This window comes from Sciurus carolinensis, chromosome 3 (assembly GCF_902686445.1).
Source record: "Sciurus carolinensis chromosome 3, mSciCar1.2, whole genome shotgun sequence".
NCBI classification, from domain to species: Eukaryota; Metazoa; Chordata; class Mammalia; order Rodentia; family Sciuridae; genus Sciurus; species Sciurus carolinensis.
In genome coordinates, this window is record NC_062215.1 from 128,019,462 (window position 1) to 128,041,835 (window position 22,374).

The 22,374-nt window shown below is 35.6% G+C and overlaps 1 protein-coding gene across 6 annotated transcripts in view; it reads right to left on the bottom strand.

The window, feature by feature from the left end:
* The window catches only part of Znf385b (zinc finger protein 385B), a 373,034-nt gene that overhangs the window by 32,573 nt on the left and 318,087 nt on the right, over positions 1–22,374 (bottom strand). For all 6 annotated transcript variants that reach the window (XM_047545050.1, XM_047545048.1, XM_047545047.1 and 3 more), the window contains one exon: positions 1,989–2,151. In XM_047545050.1, the coding sequence (XP_047401006.1) occupies positions 1,989–2,151 (163 nt within the window). The remainder of the gene's footprint in view (positions 1–1,988; positions 2,152–22,374) is intronic.

Here is a 22,374-nt window from a genome sequence, read left to right on the forward strand (position 1 = left end):
TATGTACTTACTGAGCTCATCATAGGTATGCTGTAATAATAACTCAGGCCCCTTCCTTTGGATTTTCTATTTCCATAATGCTATTTGCTTGATTCTGTCCCCTACTCTTTGAAGTTTTTCTACTTCCTTTTCTGTTCATGACTTTACTGTTATCCCTAGAGCAAATTCAATTCCAAAGTAATAACTTAGGTGAAGCACTGAGCACATTCAGTAGCAACATTGGAATGTTTATAATACCTACCAACTGCTCTATTAGCTCAAGTCACAAAATAAGCTAGAAGAATGGAGTAACACTAACCTCCATTATTTTATCCTTTTATTTGTAAGTTCTGCTGAAGGCAAAAGGCATACTTCAGGTAATAAAACCTTTGGCAGAGTACTGTTTCATAGAGGCAACAACATTCTATATAGAAAATGAAACCAGGCAGGAAGTCAGGAGATGAGAGATCCTGCTCTTCCAAACACTGGGTAACCTTTAGTAAATGACGGCCACAATGCTTACCTTACTGTGGTTGCAATTTTTTTTTTTAAATGGAGATAATATTTATTATTATATGATGGATATGGGTCAAAGGTTAATTATCTATCTATGCCTTTTTCTTTAGATGTGGAGAAGTGCTAAGTAATGATCCAGCATTTATTGTCTGATCATCAGATAACATGGTTTAGTAAGTCTATTACACAAAGAACAAAAAGTCTTCTATTTTTTTAAACAAAATTTGGGGGCTGGGGAGATAGCTCAGTCGGTAGAGTGCTTGCCTTGCAAGCATCAAGGCCCTGAGTTCATATCCCCAGTGCCAAAAAATAAAAATAAAATTTGGCTGCTCACTCCTAGGTTGCAGTGCTTTTGGAACCAGCATCTATGGGAACTTACTGATAATGGTCCTGTCTTATATAGTCTCCTTGTCTGAATAGGTAATCTGAACTTTCCTCATAGAGGAAGGAACTTGGTTTTCTCCTAAGACCATGGGCAGTCATGGGAAAGCATTCTTAAGTCTCCTCCTCAAATGCTGTGAGGATTTGATGAGTGGAAGAGAATCAGAAGCATAAGAGTGCCTACAACACAGAGGTTGCTAATGGCAGAATGCAACATAAGGGAGAGGGACATGTCCTCTTAGTCTCCTTTATCAGAATACTTAAACAAGATGACATATCCATGATGACCCCAAGGATCAGATGTGAGAGCAGGAAGGCCTATAAAACATCCAATATCATGGTATCCATCCTAAGAAAAAAAAGAAAATTTTTCTCTTTCTACTGAGTGAACCTACTCAGAAATATTGTAAATTCTGTATTCAAGAAATAAATTCTTAGAATACACTAATCCGTTAGTAATCTGCTTGCAGTTACATGTAAAGTTCTGTTAATCAGCTTATAACTTTGTAAATAGTTCCCTTCAAATCTTTGAGTTCGTTTCTAACTCTAAGAGAAATTCTATTAAGATATTAAAAATTCTTTATTCTTAAACAAATTTCCAGATTCGTTTAGTAATGTCACTCTTAGAAAACTCTACCATTTTGTCACCTTCCTCAACTCTACTGGGGTAAGAACATAAAACATAAAAATGTCTGTTAGAAACAAGTTTAAGAATTCTTTCACTTAAAAGCTCTATAACATGAACCAAATACAAAAAGAATGGAAAGGAATAATAACTCAGTATTTTAGATTCAATTCCTGATTTTTGTCCAAACATGCTGTGACCAAGTGGCCTTTACATTTTTTCATGCATATATACTTTTACATATATATATATATATTTTAACACACACATATATACTCATATGTATATATTTCACAACATGGAATGAAAACGTAGCAAATGCTTAGATTCTGTGCAAACACATAATCCTTCCTGTGAGGGTAACATATTAATATTACAAAAATAAATCATGGAGAGTAACATGCAACGACTGCGAGGAGGAAAACAGGGTTGGGGCAGGGGAATAGGAGCAACACAAAGAATGTAAAGAACGAAAAGTGTCATTGACCTGATTTGTCAGAGCTGTTGCCTGTGATTGGAGTGATGGAGCAGCTGGGATTAGCCTTTGCGCTGTCCTTGGAAGAAACCATTTTGGGTTTATTTTTCGTTGCCTCTAGTGCTTTGACCTTCTTGGCATGTTTACTTCCTTTGTAGTGGGCCTCGGCCTGGCTCTACAAAGGAGAACAAATCAGGCTCATTTTTTGCTACTTACAAACACCACAATGGATGACCATGCAGGAAAAAAATACATTCAATCATAGGCACCACAGACATTTACAACTCAGTGCTTGACCATGTTCTGGCATTTAATGAAGTGGTAGACCAGTATCTAAGAGATTTTGGCATAATGAACCCTTCCAGACAACACAGAAGACCTGCATCTTTAAAAAACCAGAGATTACATGAGTGGACAATAGGATTAAGGCAAAATTGTGAAGAAGGTGAGCTTTGCCATCAGTGTCCTCTCACCACTGCCCCTTGCGGTTATTTTTCAAGCATTTGACTGTCAGCAGCAGCTTTGAGTGTACTAGCAAGGTCTTGCATGTGGGCCTGACCTTCCACAACCATTTCCCTTCAACTAAAACCATATCTGTCCTATGCTATTTTCTTCTGAGCTCTGTTCTGAGACAGGGTGATAAAGCAACATGCTAATGGGTGGAAATGACACTACATTCCAGAGACATCTACATGTGCTTCATGGGTCACTTTGATGATTTCAGTTCCCAGAACAGATACTATATGTCACAAAAGAGGTGGGAACAATCCTTGTTTCTGATCTCAGATGTGATTCTGAAGTCACAGCAATTAAATTCATTTATATTCAAAACGTATGTAGTTTTGTGACTTCAGTACTAGATCAAAAGGAAGAAAAGAGAACAAAACTCAAAAACAAAACAAACAACCTTCCCCCCAAAAAAACCCCAAAACCCCAAACCAAATTATAATAAACTTAGAAAACATCTAGATAATTTATTGGCATCTAGAAAATCTCCCTCTTCGTAAATAAGGCTTTTATCTTTTTGGTACCTAGTACTAATGTACACATTAACAAAAGAATCTAAGTAAATTCACTTGACTTTCATCTTGAATAGACAAAAAATATGGAATGCATTTTGGTAAATACAAAACAAGACAAAACATATGGCATATTGGTTTAATTATGAAAGTGAAATGGATGATAAATCTCACATAAACAAGATGAGTTTTTAAGTAATGATCATTTTTTACATCAGTTTTCTATATTTCTCTGTATGTGTATGAAGATGGCCAATGAGGCTTCACACATACATGAGGTAACAACTGTATGCAGAGTCATATGTATGCAAAGGTGAGCTAAAATAGCAAACAGGTATGTACGGGAGATGTAGAACAAAAATAAAAGGGACCAGAGAGGAGGGGTATGAATGAAGATGTCCTAAATTTAATCCTTTGATTTGAGATTTGAAGAAAAAGGTAAATAAAAACTGGTAGAGAAAACTGCATTTCTGTTGGGAGAATTTAAGCCTCAGGAAAGGACTGAAGCTGGGGTGCCAGAACAGTGGGTGTGCCTGGAGAGAAGCTTAAATGGGCCTCTTGGTAGAATATCTTCAACATGAGGCTAAGGAAAGTAGATATGTTATCTTTGAGGTGAGGTTCTCAAGCAAATGCATGATGATACAAATTTCAAATGGGGAGGATTTCTTCTACAATGGCTATTTAGTACATGCTTGTTGACTGAATATGAGAGAAAAAAGACAAGCAGCAGGGAGATTATATGATTTTTCTTGTCAAATCACAACAGCAGAATAGGAATGTAATAAAAATATCCTAGTTATTATGATATCATTGATTGCTTAAAGCCTTGGCTATCATCAGTTCTGTTTGCCACTTCTTGCTTAAATGAACTATTTCAAGGCTAACTACTAGATATGAGACACTCTTCTGATAGGCCACCTCTAGACTAAGCCATCTCAGGCTGTTTTTAGAGTGCTGCTAGAATGTTTTTTTCTTATTGTTTCCTTCCATCTCGCCAGGCACATGTTGCTTTGCTGTCTTCAGACATATAACCATACTTGGTTCAGCAGAATTGATGGTGAGCACCCCACTTCAATGCGAATGTCACTTCCAGGTGCTGGTGGGGCATAAACTCAGCTTATCCTGAATGTATAAAGGATGCTGATGAAATTGTTCATGCCACATGTATGGCTGATGCAACCACAAGTACCACAGGTCATGTAGTGAGTCAAATATTATATCTATGTACTAACTGTCATATCCAAGTAGGAGTTTGATGATGGATTCATGTCATGGTCTTTTTCAGTGGTCCTTGGTTTTGCTGTGTTATTTCACAAGGGGTGGGAGGTGGTTAGGAAACTAATGCACTGCCTTGGTAATAGTGTAATCTAGGGATAGGTTTCATTTCTATATTACAAGTACAGATATAGCAATGATTTCCCTAGTCTATAATCTCTATTACCCAAGATCTAGGATCTTATACTGAGTATGCATAGTTCCTAACTTCCTGAATATCTTTCCATAAATATCTCTGTAGATATTCATTCATTTCTTATTGCCCTTAATTGGTTTGCTCAAGAACTTTTCATGTTGTTCTTGATGAAGGTGAAAAGAAAAATCTCAGGGGAAGACAAAAGTGTAACATGTTAAATCCTTTATTTATTGATAAGAAGATGGTTAAATCCATCTAACATACTTCACAGTTATAAATTAAGAGAGTAAACAGAAAATTAAAAATTAATAATGTAAAATAATAATAACTAATATTATTGAGCACTGTTCCTGGCATTAAGTGTATTACATGTATTAGTTTCATTTAATCTTCATAATATCCCAAGAGATAGCTATCATTAGAATCCAGCACTTTCCAAACTAGAAATTGTACATATGAAAGTTAAATAACTCATCAAAAGTCACACAGGTAGGTACAGATGCCACTTATTAGACATAAATATTTATTTACATGCCTACCCATTATACCCACATTAACTTAAACATTGTAATTTTATTGGAAGTGAAAAAGTACACACAAAGAAAGCATATTGCTTTTAATTACTCAGTGAAGGACTGTACCTTAATGCTACAGAAATTTCTATGAATAGGGAAATATCTACAGAATTTTTGGGTAATATACTGGGAAGTAGCTAAGAAGGTCCCACTTTAAAGGTACGTAACAATTTTTACAAGATACAAGGACTCATCTTTCCAAGTACAAGAAATAGTGCTGTGTTACCTTAATGCCCTTTGGCTAAAGAAACATATGGTTCTCTAAATAAAACTTCCTCCTTCAAGATAAGCAGAATGTGATTTCCTCATTACTAATTCTTGGCATCACTGCAGAAGGTTAACAGTATCAATTAACGTCTGGGATAAAGATCCAGCAAGTGATATCTCACTGGGTGCCAAGATGGAAGGAGCTCTCCGTAAGTGTGTTCCATTTTCCCTTTGAGCTGCGGGCATTGAGAGAAGGGCAATGAGGGTTAGCTTCCACTGACTGTTGTTGGGGAAAAGTGAAGTGGATGATTGTGGAATAAGACAGGGTGACAGGTGCCACTCACTCACATTTGGCATCTTTCCAGTTCCCATGTGGTATTCTTGGTAGTGACACTTTGCTACCCTCAGTACTGTATCTGAGGCAGTGTCAACAGCTTCTGCCTCCTGGGCAAATCTTCAAGTGAAACTGAGACACTGTTAAATAGCAATAAGATTAACATGACTTCATTATCCAGGAATCTCCTTAATTGAGGAGTGAAAGCAAGGACAAGCGCCAGAGAACCCAGGAACCAGGTGACACAATTAAGCCCAACCTACAATGAATCCTGTATCTTTTAGGAGAGACTTGGCCATGCTGACTGCTTTACACCCGATGAGAAATCAACAGACGCATGGTTGTCTGGCACGAATGGTTTACTTTCTTCTTCCCTCCCTAAAGTGCTGTGTGTCTTCAAGGGCCAGTGACCAAAGAATCCTCTGCCAGAATTAGAGTTGGGGATGTAGCTCAGAGTGTGTGCTTGGCAAGCATGAGGCCATGGATTTGATTCCCTGACCCCAAAAAGGGGAACAAGAAAAGTTCCTATGAAGATTTACCAGAGCTAGAAAGAACTGTCAGAACCATCATCCTGACCTTTCCTGAAGAATTTATGGGTGTTTAGGTTCTTATTTCAGCGACCACTCCAGTAGCTACCTGGCCACTCCCTGGGAGAAGGGCAGATTTCAAAGGAAATGACATCCTGAATTTTTTTCTTCCATTAATCACCTTTTTACTAAAGCCCTTCACTTTCCCAAATCCCCGACTTTCTCAGAATCCCACTGGTCCAAATAAAAAAGATAATGAGATAAGGTATTGCTTTAGACATAAAAATGGAACAAAGTATTCCCAATGAGAGGTTCTAAAATCCACTGTGCTCTCATTTCTGGTTTTCACTTTATTACTAATTTGTACTTCAGAGAGATGGCTAGGATCTTGAATCATGACTTTAAAGTGTGTTCACTCTAGAAAAAGAGTCCAAACACAAACTCACCGTAGTTAGGGAAGGCAAGGTCCCTGGACAAAGCACACAACTATCTACCAACAGAACCAATCTTTTTTCATTCAAAAAAGTAATTAAGACCATTCCCTTAATTAAAGAAAGTATATCACAAGAACTCCTGACATCCATTCTTTTTTTGAGATTCTTTTTTTGGTGGGTAGATATTAGGGATTGAACCCAGGGGTTCTTTACCAATGAACCACATCCCCAGTTCTTTGTTTATTTTTTATTTTGAGACAGGGTCTCGCTAAATTGCTGAGTTGCTTAGGGCCTCACTAAATTGTTGAGGCTGGCTTTGAATTTGAGATCCTCCTGCCTCAGTCTCTCAAGTTGCTGGGATTACAGGTGTGTAGTACCGTGCCTGGCTTTCTGAGATCTTAGATGTCAATGTGGTAGGCAATTTATAAAGGAGACAGCAGAAGTAAGTTAATTAAAAAAAAACAAAAAAAAACAATATACTAAGATGCCAAGTAAAACATGTCTAACAAACTTTCATAAAACAGACAAAACTAACAAGGGAGAAACCTGGTTATTTATTTTTTGAAGAATTACTTAATACCTGCCATATGTTAGACATTGTGAAAAATTAAAAATGAAGACCCCCTACTCTCAAGAGCGGTAGTTGGAAGGTAAAAAAGAAAGAAAAGCACACACATAACTATAATCCAAAGCAGAAGGTGGGAAATAGGAGTTGTGGAGTGCAGTTCTCTGACTCTCTGTGGGAGTCAGAGAAGCAGAAAAATCTCTTCAGATTGGAGTGGATCACGGAAGCTTCATGAAAAAGGGACCTCAAAGCTGGGTCCTGTTACAGGGGTAGGGCTCTGGAGTGGCAGTGCAGGGGGGAAGTATTTCCAGCAAAGAGAATAACATGTGCTCGGGCACTGAGTCCTGTGAAGTATAGCGTGTTCCCTGGGCATACCTGCTTTTCAGTTTGTCTAGAACACAGAGACATAAAGAAAACAATAGGGAAAAGGATACACTGTGCTACCTTAAAGTTCCCCTGTAAAATGGAAAACACATCACAATTATTTTTTATTGAAAATCAAATGTTCAATTATTAGAAATTTTGAATATAAAAAGATGACACCATAAGATGCTGCTTCTACATTGGAGTATAATTATAGTGGCTACAGCAACTGTGATCTGAGTCCAAATCTTTTCATTTGTTCAATTTTTCTTTCTCCAAATTAGGCCACAATTAAAAATTATCTCCTTTGAAAAGCCAGGTTTATCATATAGGTATGTTAAGGTAAAGCTCAACCCAGAAAATTCAACTGAATAATATAAATTATAAAGATTATATTTTGAAAGAGATCCTCTCCCAACCTAATGGAAGAATATTTGTGAGTTTTTTCAACATAGGTAAGAGATAATAAATAAAATAATTTTTATTTAAAGTCATAATTTAATATCAAAACTACTTAGGAATTTAGCAAGAAGTATATGAGATGCTTACCCTAAAAATGCTAATTCTTACTTAATAACTCTCTATTTTACACTATAATTTTATAATTTCTTTTTGCTGTAGATGGATGCAATGTCTTTATTTTATTTACTTATTTTTATGTGGTGCTAAGAATTGAATCCAGTGCCTCACATGTGCTAAGTGAGCACTCTACCACTGAGCCACAACCCCAGCCCTAATTTTATAATTTTTTAAAATTCATTTTTACTGTAAACAAATGGGATACATCTTGCTTCTCTGTTTGTACATGAAATAGAGGCATACTGTTTTTGTAATCATACATTTACCTAGGCTAATTTTATAATTTTTGAAAGGTGCATTTATTTCATGTTCTGGATCGAGTATCAATACCTAAGTTAATTTTATGATACGTTTATGTATGAACTCCTCGTATGTGTGCTAGAGTTTAACTGAGGTATGATGAAGTAGATGGACCCTGGAAAAGCATGCCCTTAACCTCTCTCTCAAATTATAGAGGGAAGCAAATCATGAATGACACAGAGAATGTACTTAGTAAATCATATACTCTAAATTATTACACCCAGAGTAAGAAAACAAGTGCTCTGTACACTAATGAAATCTTGAATATGAAATAATGGAAACATTTATAATTTAAACAAATATCTAATTTTCTTAAAGAATTATGCATATAGGGACTTAACATTTTAGAATTTCTAAACCTTAGAATTTTTATGAAACATGTAGATATTACCTTTTATTTTTACAATACAATATAAAGTATTAAGGATTTGTCAATAATTAATATCCTTGAGTCATTTATTTTATGGTTTTCCCAACAGTATTTAAAAGTAGACATTACCGACCTCCCTCAAATTAATTTTGCATTTTATATTAAACTGAGAATTTTATTAATTCTCAGCAACCTTGAAATATAAAGAAGGGTATCTCAAATTTTGTGGTGATTTCACAGTTACATTCCAAGTTGCTAACATGCTTGAGAGTATTGCTATCTTTTAGTGGGGAAATGGATTACTTCATAGAACAGTTTTCGTTACTCAATGGTAAGCAGTGCAATATAATTCAAGTTTCCACATTAAACCTGTGACTGTACAGCTAATTCAAGTCTTGTGATGGTCTTTTAAATTAGGCTCTCAGGCTTCCACACATTAATTTTTAATCAGTCCAGAAGGTATTACACTCACTTCCATTTCCATATTAAAGAAATTTACATAAATGATACAAAATGAATCTAAAATTAGAATTTGCATCATGTTTCCTTCTATTCAGTGAATATCCCTAATGTAGACAAGAGTGGCAAAGTACTTTTGGAAAGTGCAATGCTTAGAAAATTGGTTGAAGAATAGCTTTAGTAATATTGTATATGTTTAACATTGTTATTTAGCTGGACGTGGTGGTGCATGCTTTTAATTTCAGTGACTTGGGAGGCTGAGGCAGGAGGACAGCAAGCTTGAGGTCAGCCTTAGTACCTTAGCGAGGTCCTCAGAAACTTATTAAGACCCTGTCTCAAAATAAGAAATAAAAAGGGATGTGGATGTGTCTCAGTGGTAAAGTATCCTGAGTTCAATTCCCAGTACAAAAATAGATAAATAAATAAATAACACACACACACACACACACACACACACACACACACACACACAATTATTTCTCTACCATTACTCATTTGAAACCTGTTTTACAAAATCAGTTTTTGTAACATTCACACTCCAAAACCCTAATTATAAAACCCAGCATACATTTTATAATTAAAAATTAAGTGAATATTGTAAATATGAAGGTTAATATACTTTTAACTTATATAAATATAATTAAGAAAAAATAATGAAACTACATCTTAAGAACGCACTTAGCCAAACTGAGTTATGCTAGCACTTTACAGTAAACCACCAGATTAAGAGTTTTCATTCCAAATAAATCAATCTTCCTCACATGAGAGACGGTCTACTGGGGGTAAAACAAGCTTGATAAAATGGGATGAAATTTTGGTGAAAAAAGAAAGGGCTGCTAGATAAGTCTTTAGCAACGGAAAGGATCTTGAAGGCAGAGCTACATACTCCCAACGAGAAGACTATGATACAAAAAAAAAGTCCAGATAACCAATCTATGTTCATGGATGGGAGAATGATCCACTTTTAGTGAAATGTGGGTGTGTGTAGAGAAAAAGTGGAAAGAAAATATTGGAATGGAAGTACCATATTATTTAGGTTTTAAATACAAAATGCAGGAGAGTAATTTAGAAACAGCATACTTATTAGGTAGGTAATGAGAAGCCACTAAGGGCTTTAGTTCTAGCATAATCTGATAGCATGAAGACCTACTAGGATGCAAGAAAGGATAGGAAAGTAACTAGAAGGTTCTTTCCATAGCACGACAGGGAATAGTTGGGTTCTTAAAGACAGATTTCAGGGGCACTGTAAACCAAAAGCCAAGACTTATAGAAAAAGAGCTATTCCTTGTGTGTGTGTGTGTGTGTGTGTGTGTGTGTGTGTGTTTCCTGTACTGGGGATTGAATCCAGGCTCTCACACATGCTAGTCCAGCACTGAGCTACATCCCTATCCCTTTAAAGATTTTATTTTGAGGAAGAGTTGTGCTAAGTTACTGAGGCTGGCCTTGAAATTTGTGATCTTCTTGCCTCCACCTTCCAAGTGGCTGAAATTACAGGTGTGTGCCACTGTGCCTGGGCTTTTCCTCTTATTAAAGCAAGTTTTTCTAACCAGAAATGCTGTTCCTTTGCCTCCCCCTGTGCCTATTATCTCTTATCCTTTTTTAGATTTATATTCAACCTCTTTTTCTCTTGCAAACACATTCTAATTCTCAATGTTTAAATAAGCTCAAAACTTCCCAATTCAAAACAAAACATCCCATAGATGAATTTGTTAGTATAGTTATATACGAGTCACTATTTTCTCTCTTTAATCTGGTCCACCTCAATTCACTGAAATAGGTAATTCTGAGACACCAGTGTCTTAAATCCTAAAATGGACAGCATCTTTCACTGTTTCTCCTTGCTTGACCATGCAGGCATGCTTCCTCCTACTAGTATCCTAGTGGAAGACACTTTCCCCCAGGCTCTTTTGCAGGTTGATGTCTCTCTTCCTTCTTTTCAGAACCATTGGCAGGCCCATCTTCCCTGGCCCAGTCATTAAATGTTCATACGAGAGTCACTCTTAGGCTTTTTGAGTTCTCTCTCCAAACTTTCCAATGTACTCCCTATTAAATCTCACCCACATTAAAACGTCCACAACCATTTCTCCACCAACCTCTCTTCTGAGCTCCAAATTCAGAATAATGGAGTTCTTACAGACAGATATCCACTTGGATATCTAAAGCACCTTAACCTAAGTTCCAAGCCAAACTCATGGGATCATGTGTCTTTGTTTTACTACCCAAACTACCTAGTCCTCTTCTGGTGTTCCTTTTCTGTCAATAGTCCTGTTCTATATCTGTTGAAAAAAGCAAATCCAGGGGTCAACCTCATTCAGTCAGTCATGAGGTCCTATAGGTCTCACCTCCTAAATATCTTTCCAGTCAAGCTGATTTCTTTATATCTACCACAACTACCTGGTCCAAGCTGCCACCATCTTTTCCTGGACTAGACAATGGTCTCCTTAGTAATCCTGTAAAGAGCCCTAAAGCTCTTGTGCCAGTTGTTCTCCTTAGAATGGTATTTTTGAAACTCAAATATGTTTATGTCATTCCTTGGTTCCAAACCCACAATGGTTTTCACTGATCTTGGATTATAATCTAAAATCTTTACATTCCAGATCTGTCTGCCCTACTCCCTCTCTACTCTGGTTCCTCTCTGTTGTTCTCTGAGGAGCAACAATATGACTTCAGTTTAAGTCCAGAGCTGTCTTTCTGCACATGCCTAGAACACTATCCATTCTCTATTTTCTCAGCTAATTCTATTAATCATTCAGAACCCAGCTCAGACTTTCCTTCCTTAGGAAGGCTTCTGTGATCCCCTAAACTACTAGGTCATATCCTAATTCTTCCCTTCATAGTACTTCTGACCATTTTTATATCACTTGATTAATGTCCTTCTTCTCTTACTAGAAAATAACCCTCATTAAAGCTTGTACCCATAAGATTTCTTTTCTCTTCACTGTATTTCTTGCACTTAGCACACTGCTTGGAACATTGTAGGCATCTGATAAATACTAATGATAGGAATGGACAAATGAATAAATGAAGGAAGAAGGAATCTTTATTTCCTGGCAATAGAATTAAATTAAAGGTAGAGAAAGGAAGAATACTTAGAGTTGACTTTAAAAGTTTCATACCCAAATGGCAGGGAAAGTGCTCAAATAACAAAAAGGTGCAGTTAGGGTTGACGAAGAAATTTTGCAGAGGAAACTGAGGATTCAGTCTGACATTTTCTGTCAGGCTCATAGGCTACACAGTGGCGCAGTTTGGCAGATGACTAGAAATACAACTGGTAGTTGAGGAAAGTACTGGGGTGGAGACAACCTTTGGGAACCACATAAGATGATGAATGAAACTCTGGAGGTAGATGAGGCTCCGGAGGAATTAAGTACAGGAAGCAGAATCTTGAACAGTAGTTATATTTAACAGGTAGGATGAGGTTGAAGAGCCACCAGAAAAGTGGGATGGACAAGCCATTAACATATGATGGTCAAAGTAAGTGAAAAATCGTCTAGTAAAAATAACTTTAAATGACTTACAGTTATCAAAGAGGAACTACAGTCTTTGTGAAGCATAGTAACATCTTAAGTATTAAAATACTTTTCTGTAATCTCAAAGCAACTTCATTAAATAGCTGAAAAATAATATGAGTTTCTCATGCTCTGAAAGAATATTGATAATGCTGCACAAAAAGTGTAGTGTATCCATGTTTGTTGAAATAAAGGTCTTATTTATGGATACTGTTCCAAGGAAAGTGATAGCACCTGGCCTATCACTTCAAAGAGTAGAAGAATACATGGTCATAAAGAGAACACAGTAGCCAGAAAGGCTGTAAACACAATGTCAGGTTACAAAAAATTACTCCAAACTCAATAATAAAAATAGTGACAAATAGCTGCCATTTATTTTTTGCTACGTACAAGGCACAGTGCTAAGAATTTCACATGCAGTATCTCATTTCAGCCTCACAAAACCATACGAAGTAAATATTATTAGTTGAAGCTTACAGTGACTCTGAAAAGTTATTGCCCAACCAGAAATGAAAGACCCTGGCTTTAAACTGAAAAACTGGGCTCTTAGCCATTAGATCGTAAGGCCCCGAAGTAAGTCACAAGCCCAGGTCAAAACAGCCCTCACAGAAGAGGGTACAAAATAGTATAGATCTTGTTCCCTTAGCCACCCTGGTAAAAGATGATCTCCTTTTCCTTGGAGAGGATGATCTGGAGTGAAAAGTGGTTTGGGAGCATGGCCTTTAAGGTCATGTAAGATATAGTTTTAATTGTAGAGAATGGATTCAGTAATTCTCAGCCAATCCTTAGATTGCCATCAGTTAAAAATCCTCTTTAGGATCGTTCGAGAAATGTTTATGCATTGTGCTAGGTAACAGGGAGACAGCAATGAACAAAATGGACCCAGTTTCTGTCCTCATGCAATCAACAATCATGTGTGGTGTGTGTGTGTGTGTGTGTGTGTGTTTGGAGAAGAGATACTAAACAAATAGTTACATAAATAAAGATGCTTTTACTAACTGTAATACAGATCATGGAGTTTAGTTGAGTGTTATAACATTATTAGTGGGGTGGAACTAATTTAGACTACAATGTCCAGAAAAACTCTATGGAAGAAACATTTAAAGGGAGACCTAAAGAAGGAGTATAGGAGTATGAACTAGACTGAAAACAGGAGGGGCAGAAGTGACTTGGCAGATTCATGGCGGTGAAAGCAAGCCATCATGTGTGGCTGAAGCACTGTAAACAATGGGGTGAATGGCAGGAACTGGACTGTAGATAAGAAGAACTAGTTCAGAATAATCTGAATTTTGAGGATGCTAGGTGACTAATAGAGTGAAAATTCTGGTAACAACAAGAGTAGAAATCATGAAATGAGAACCTCTTATTTCCTCCAGGTTCCTGACTTTCTGCCTAAATCTCCCTTTATCATCATCATCATTATGGTTAGATATTAGGTGTCCCCAAAAAACTCATGTGGAAGACAATGCAAGAAAGTTTAGAGGTAAAATGATTTGAGTTATGCGAGTCTTAATCAGTGCATTCATCCTCCGATAGGGATTAATGGCAGGTAGTTTGTGGCTGGAGGAGGTGGGTAATTGAAGGCATGCCTGTGGGGTATATATTTTGTCTGTGGTAAGGGAAGTCTCTCTCATTCTCTTTCTGCCTCCTGGTGCCATGTTCCTAGTTGCTCTCCTCTGCCATACCCTTCTGCCATGATGTTCTGTCTTACCTCAAGTCCCTAGGAATGGAGTGGTCTTCTGTGAACTGAGACCTCTGAAATCGTGAATCCCTAAATAAACTTTTCCTCCTCTAATTGTTCTTGTCTGGTCCTTTGGTCACAGAAGCAAAAGAGCTAACTAAAACCATCATCATAGTCATCATCAACATAAAAAAATAGCTACATGTACCAACTCATTTCCAAAGCTATTTAACTCTATGACTGGAAGTAGTGGACTGAAGTAAGGGTCACTGGTTGTTATGATTTGGGGGTTCTGGCTGCTTGACTAATTTTAGTGTAAAGTTATCAGATTTACAACAGACTAAATGCTCAATTTTGAAAACACAAATCTTGCGTACAATGGTTTGATCATTTTTCTATGAAGATCACCTCAGGTCAGAACACACCATCAGTGATTTATTGATCATTCACCTAATAGTGTGGATCAGTGTGGATAGATTAATTGAATAACAGACCTTAAAACAATTGTCGTTTGTCCCTAAAAAAGAATCTAGATATACCTGGGTTAAAAGACCTGAAAGACTTTCAGAGAAATGTTAAACAAGTAATGAAAATATAATTTTCCTTGAAAGAGAGAAGAGTATTAGATATTACTAAATAGTCATAATTTTAGAAAACTTGCACTAATGAGACTAAAATTTGGGTGAAGGACATAATGAAATTGTAAAAAACAAAAACTAAAACAAAAATAACCCTCAATAGTAGGACATTTTTGAAGAATGCTGTTAGTATATAACTGTTTGCTACCAGAGATTATATTTGTCAAATATATGTAAGAATTATTTTAGATTTTGTCATTGCTAGTGTATTTAATGAACACCCTTAAGTGTGCTTGAAAAATTGTTTCTGCTGGTGTTCTAAATCTCTCTGTTTCAACCTCCTTTGCAATTATCATTTGCATTACCTTTGAAGAAATAATTTGGACCAAACAAAAATAAATACAATTCATCTATATCTGAAACACAAATCCCTAATTAATGTAGTCCAAATTAATAAGAGTTTACTACATTTATAAAAATGGAAATTTATATAAAAGACAGTTATTCAATGTCTAAATCTCTAGAAAGCTAGCTTGAAAAGAATGTCAGATATTCAAATTTTTAATTTTTAAATCTACATCTGTGAACTCAATGATTCTATTCTGACATTTTAAAATGTAGACATCCATCATTTCCCCAACATTTACAGATATTAATAAATACCTCCTTTTGTGACCATCTGTGCAAATATATAAATTAAATCACAAAAAGAGGTTGTTGATATTTTTACTTTAAAAGTGTGTATAAGGCATTTGGTTGGCTTAAACAGTTTCAGTTATAAAACTATAATAAATAACCCACATACTCCTTTAGAAAATTTAGACTTTTCCATTCATTCCAAATGACATAAAAAAGACATTAAAAATTTATGATGTAAAAATCTCCAATCATTATAGAAGGAATGATTCCATAGGTGTCTTTCACAGTATAGAATGTTAGTTACTTCTTTCCAGAGCAAAACCAGGTTATCATCTCTAGTTCACAGTTCAGATTTCTGAACTGATAATGAAAGCTTATTTTCAGAGAATATTTTGTGGGCAATAATTAAAGATAAAAAGGAAACTATTTGATGATCAGCATTCTTCACTATGAATTGCTCATGCTAAATATAACATGAAATTAAAGCAGAACTAGAATTTCCATTAATTGAACATGAATTGTCAGTGATATACTGAAAGTTGGGCTGTGGGAATGTCCACCTCAGGTGCAGGAAATAAGGTTTTGCACTGTGTGTAGACAAATTTAAATAATAAAACTGACTATAAAAGCAGTCTACTTTTTATTTTCATAATATGCTGGTATTTCTAAACTATGTTAATAAAGTACTCCTCCCTGACAAAATATTTTTTGTTGATCTAAATTCTAAACAAATACTGTGGCTACAGTTGAGTTTTAATAATAATATATGTAAACTTAAAGTTAGAACATTTTTGTGAGATGTGGTGGTGCATACCTGTAAACCAAGCAACTCGGGAGACTAAGGCAGGAGGATAGCTAGTTCTAGGCCAGATTGGGAAACTTAGCAAGACCCTGTCTAAAAATAAAAGGGGCTAGGGGTGTAGCTCAGTGACAGAGCATCCCTGCGTTCAATCCTCAATACTACAGACAAACAAAAAAATTAGGACGTTTTTGTTGTTTATGGTTTTAATTAACTACATGGAAGTTAATATAGAGGATTTGTAGCTACACAATTGAACTCCCAATTCACAGTGACTCCACTACACCTGTTCATTTTAAGATTAAGTTCCTGATAGTTAGAAATTATTCCACGTCAGTGCAGATGCCATCTATATTTGCAAACCCTGTGTCACTCCTGTTCTGGTATTTCAATAGTTGATTTGAAGTAAACACAGGATAGAATAGTAATATTAATGATAAAGAAACAAATCTTGAGATATTTCAGTTTCTTCATTTGACATGTGTATTTGGAATTTTTATATTTTAAGTATAAGAATGAGAATGCCAACTGTGAGGTGTACTGTTCTTGTTTTATAAATATCAGTTTTAGCTTTTACATGAAATACTTTACTGACTTTGGATAATTTCATTAATTGAAATTTATGTTTACTTTAAAGTTGTTACATGCTTTAAAACCAAAAAAATAGTTAAAAAACCAAAATCATTGTTTTTGTAGAGCTAAGCCCACTTTTTGATTTGAAAGTAATATAAATTTTATAAGAATTGAGCTATATTCTCAGCCCCCAAAATAAGCCTAAAAGAGAGATATTAATTTAATCACCAGAAGTGATTAAATTCTGTAACATGTTAATACAGAAAGTTGTGGAACATTTACCCCATGAGAAGAGATGATTCAGTTACCTGCCTTAAGTGATGATGGTTTCAGGTATACAGACATGAAAAATTTTGGAGTTTTTGGGGGTTCATGGATTCCATGGACCAGATACTTGATAAGCCCTGTCTTGACTCTAGAATTTTCTAATTATTTACTTATCTCCCCCTCAAACTCTGACCACCTCTCAAGTCTCTGTCATCTAGGAACCTTTCTGCATACATGGAGATGATACATGTGGAGAGTAGGCAGTATAGGGGCTGGTAGAGGAGGAGGCGTCCATCAAAGGATAGCTTTCCACTCATGATTATTCTAGTCCATGTGTTCTCCTTTCCTAAATTTTCATTAGGCCATCCTTCATGTCCTTCAGTTCAGTAAATTCTAAGTATACTAATTTGTTTCCCCAGCTAGATAACCAGGTCTGTGAAGGTGTTTTTCATACTTTCTATTTGAGGGAGGAAATATTTTGATGTTCCTTTCCTGTCTAGGGACAAGTTCACTGCTTCTTTATTCTCCATTAAAAACTCATATTGGGGCTGGGGAGATAGCTCAGCTGGTAGAGTGCTTGCCTTGTAAGCACAAAGCCCTGAGTTCGATCCCCAGCACCCCCCCAAAAAAAAAAAACCTCATATTAACTGGTTATACTATTTTGCTAACAAAGTCTTGAAATTTTAGAAATTGGCTAAAACAATACTTCCTCATGTGCCATCCTCTCCTCTTGCCCAGGTCCCAAGTCATGCATCATAGGGTTCGCCAGCCTATCAGTTTTTGCTGGAGAGTTGCTCTTTATGCAGACCAACCATATTTAAAGCTCTCTGACCTCCAAGCAAAGTGCTGTCACTTTATTCAAAGAGCTACTTGAAAGGTGAAAGCAGCTAAAAGGTATCTCTTTTGCAAATTGTTCTGAGCTATATTAAGTCAGCTACTTAGTTAATGCAGTGCAATAGACAAACTTATTTTTTGTTCTAACCAGTTTCTTTTTGCTTTTGTCTTATATAAATAATACATTTTATTTCTTATTGTAAAGGTTGTGCAAATTTCCAACTGTCCACTGAAGCATTCAGAATAAAAAGATAAGCTACAGGAAACCAAACATGTCCTAAATAAAGTCTGAATATAAACTTTAAACCAACTACTAATCATTTTGTAAACCTGCAGGTGTTCAGCCTAGAAATTCTTTTTTTTTTTTTTTTTTTTTTTTTTTTTTTTTAGTGTTGGGGATTGAACCCTGGGCCTTGTTCTTGACAGGCAAGTACTCTACCGACTGAGCTATATTCCAGTCCCAGCCTAGAAATTCTACCTTTTAAAAATTATATGTTGCATATATTTGTAGCTGAAAATTCCAAACACAAAAAATCAAGTGAAAAACTTATTATTGTTAAGGATTTTGTAACCAATCTTAACTAAATAAATCTATACTGAGTGAAGATGCAAAATATACAAACCTTCAGTAGTCTTCTCCCAAGTGACAAGAAAACTTTTAGAAAAAAATTCACAAATTGACTTGAAAATGTCTTTTTAAAAATTTTTTTTTTCTTTTTTTTTAGTTTTCACTAAAAGGGTAATTACTAATACAGGATTTAACACAGGAAAAAAAGAATACCCATAATATTTTTTAAAAAGGTGTTATTAATGTTTGCTCAGCAAACCAATTACTTAATGGAAATGTACCAAAGCTTGCAGTAGTGACAGTAAATTGTAGATAATGGTTTTCTGTTGAAAATGTACTCTGTTGAGTGGGGGTGGGTGTTAGTACTTTCATTGTATAATTAATATTTACATTCTTCACAACATATATCAGGCTAATCATCCAACTTTGTATATAATTTAATACATATAAAGCTAAAGTTATATGTGTTTAAAGAATAGACAGAAAAATATTGAATTATATCTGTTGCATAATTTCCCCATTACTTAAATACAGGAACTAATGAATCTTTTAAGACATAATGCTTACTTTTATAAAAAACTTTAATTTTAAGCTAGTCTCTTTTTTCAATGATTAATTTTAAAACAGTTCTAAATTATCCAAATATCTATTTAAATTAAGGCAATGTTAAGAAAGACTGTGATGTCTTCATAATAGAGTACTACCGTAGAAATGAGATTTTTATAAAGTTAATAAGTAACTACTATATGCTTCAAAAAAATAACTGAGTAAACTTTAAGAGCTTCGTTAAACAGTAGCTATTGAGCAAAAATTTTCGCACTGTATGTCCCTGCTCCATGTAATCGCGCTATATTTCTGTCATGTTGAAGCAAAAAATGTTCATCATTTTGTCAGCTCTGTCTGAAAAACAGAGAATTACCTTCCCAAGCTCTGGAGATTTATGCTTTTAATTACCTCCTATCTGCTTCACTACCCTCCAAACCTAAGATTCAATATAAATAGTCTTATTTATGGGAAAATGTAAAATGTTTGACAAAAACCGGTTATCATTTTCTAACTTTCCATTTGATGCTATTGATTCCTTCTGTGTTTCAGTACTGTACCTTTTTCTCTAGACAGAATCAGTTGGTTTTTCAAACTTACAATATTATTCATTTATCTAATAATTTATACTGCTTAACAGTAGATATAAACTTTAAAAGCAGCTTTTCAGTTCCCAGCCCAGCAATAAGATTATTATCACTGTGGCATCTCTTTATTTAATCATTTGCTGCAGAGTTAACAATTTAAGTGTGACTTCTTCAATCCCCTCATCATAAACATACTTATCAGTGAGGACCAACTTCCATGGCTTATTTTGTTTCTGAATAGGAGGTCATATTAGCATAGGTGAAACAGCACCCTTGAACACACAAACAAATAACTTATATGTAATTGTATATATATAGTCATCCCTCAGTATCTGTCAGGGATTGGTTCCAGGACCTCCCTTGGATATCAAAATCTGTGGATGCTGAAATTTCTTATATAAAATGACAAGTATTCACATATAACCTATGTATATCCTCCCATACTCTTTAAATAATCTCTGGAGTATTGATAATGCCTAATACAATGTAAATGCTATGTAAATAGTACTATACTATGTTGTTTAGGGAATGACAATAAGAAAAGAACATAAATGTTCCTTACAGACACATTTCTTTTTCCCAAATAGGACTGGTTGAATCCAGAGGTGGAAACCATGGATACAAGGGACCTACTGTATCTAATATCCATATACTTAAATAAACAGAACTATAAAGGAGTTGCCTTCTACCCCCAAGGGCTTTCAAGAGAAATAGAACAGATGCGTATGGATGACTGGAATGATTATATCCATACATGTGAGGGAGGGAGCCATTAATCTGTAGCTTTAACCCATGTGTAGATGTTTGTTGGATATATGTGACAGTGGTCTTGCAGAAGGATCAAATATTGGCAATTGAATGTTCAAAAGTTTTGCCTGATATTGGTTAGGTAAAGTACCACCACATACAGTGACTGAAAATTCTGGAAGTATAAGATACACTTATTTTTTAAGTACTATGTTGGTTAGAATTGCAAATAAAAGGCTTAGTATTTTTTTTTTAAAATCTTCTAGAGGTCATTTCAAGAGATGTACTTCTAAATTTAAAGCAATGAATCCAGCTACTAAGCTTAGGAAAAAAAGTCTAATAAAGATACTACACATGGGACTGGGGTTGTGGTTCAGTGGTAGAGCGTTTGCCTAGAATGTGTGAAGCACTGGGTTCGATTCTCAGCACCACATAAAACTAAATGAACAAAATAAAGATCTATCAACATCTAAAAAAAATTTTAAAAAATACTACACATGTTCAAGAAAGACAGGAAAAAAAGAAAATTTGTTGTACTTTTGTGCCAAAGAAAGAGGAAGAAGGGAAAAAAGGAGTTAAGAGGAGAGGGAGAAGACTGAGTAGAAAAGAAAAGGAGATTTAGAGAAGAACACAAAGGAAGAGAAACTGATAATAGAATTTTTAGAGTTGAAATCAGCCAAAAAAGTCAATAGCTAATGGCAGAAACCCCTAAAAGAATGTTACATAATAATAATTAAAAAGCCTAATCCTTCAGGAAGCCCAAGCAAATGCCCTTGTGGCTGAGGGCCTCTTGTGCTTTTGCTGCAAGGGACATCTTCAAAGGCAGTGGTAACTGCATGTCTGTGTCCTGGCCACTCTGACTTCTCAGAGAACCACAGCTGCTGCAGGGACTTGCTGCCTCAGGGCAGCTGGTGGGGAGGTGGAGTTAGGTTTGTTGGCCAGAGGAGGCAGGGGACCCGCCAAGAATAAGTGGAAAGGGAGTGTATGTGGACCCAGATTTGCAGCTTTCTCCCTAATCTCATGACTGCCCAGTTCTCCACAGGATGAGGCCAGGACCTCCAAAGCAGAGACAGCACTAAGGCCTCTGAAATGACAGATGGTACATGGGGGCAGTTTGTTTATGCACTGTATTATTTTAGCTGCTAAAGAAATCAGGAAGTGGGAATAGGATAAAAACTAAAAAGAGAGAGTGAGAGAAAGAGCCAGGAGAATATAACGTAAATGGTTTTATCTAAATGAAAGCTGGAAAGATGACAAAGATGCAAAATCCAGAGTAGGTGGCACTGCAGAAGTATCAAATGCACACAAATGCAGTCATGGGAATCAAGGGTGTTCACTGAATGACTATTTCCTGAAATTTCAGAGAGATTTATAGTAAAGAATAGGAGCGTAAGGTCACCTACAGAAATAGTCACACAAATGGTCCTCCTACCATTTTAACTTATAAGCGAACCTTCAACTTCCTGCCGATTTGTACTTAATCATCCTAATGGAATTCAATGAAAGGGCATGAGGTCATCTCCTTATGTGTTGGGACATGAGAAAATATAGAATAGCAAAAATAAGAGAGGGGTGAAATGAGAGGTAGAGATATTGGATAACCCAAAACCAAATCAAACACAAAGAATAACATCAATAAAAATCACAAACCTAGAAAGTACCACCCAGTAAGGTGAAATAAAGAAAATGTGAATTATAATGTGATTCAAAGTTTAAGATGCTATTCAAAAAGTAATACTGTAAATTTAAAAAATCAAATAAATTAGCTCCAAATGAGTAATGAAAGCCTATGGAGTTAGTACTTAGGGACAGTATTGTGGTATTAGTGATGAATTCCAAAATTTCAGATATATTGAATTAAAGTACGTAAAACTTGATTTAAAAGATCATTAAACTCTCATTTGATTTGCCTATAAAGCATAAAGGACGC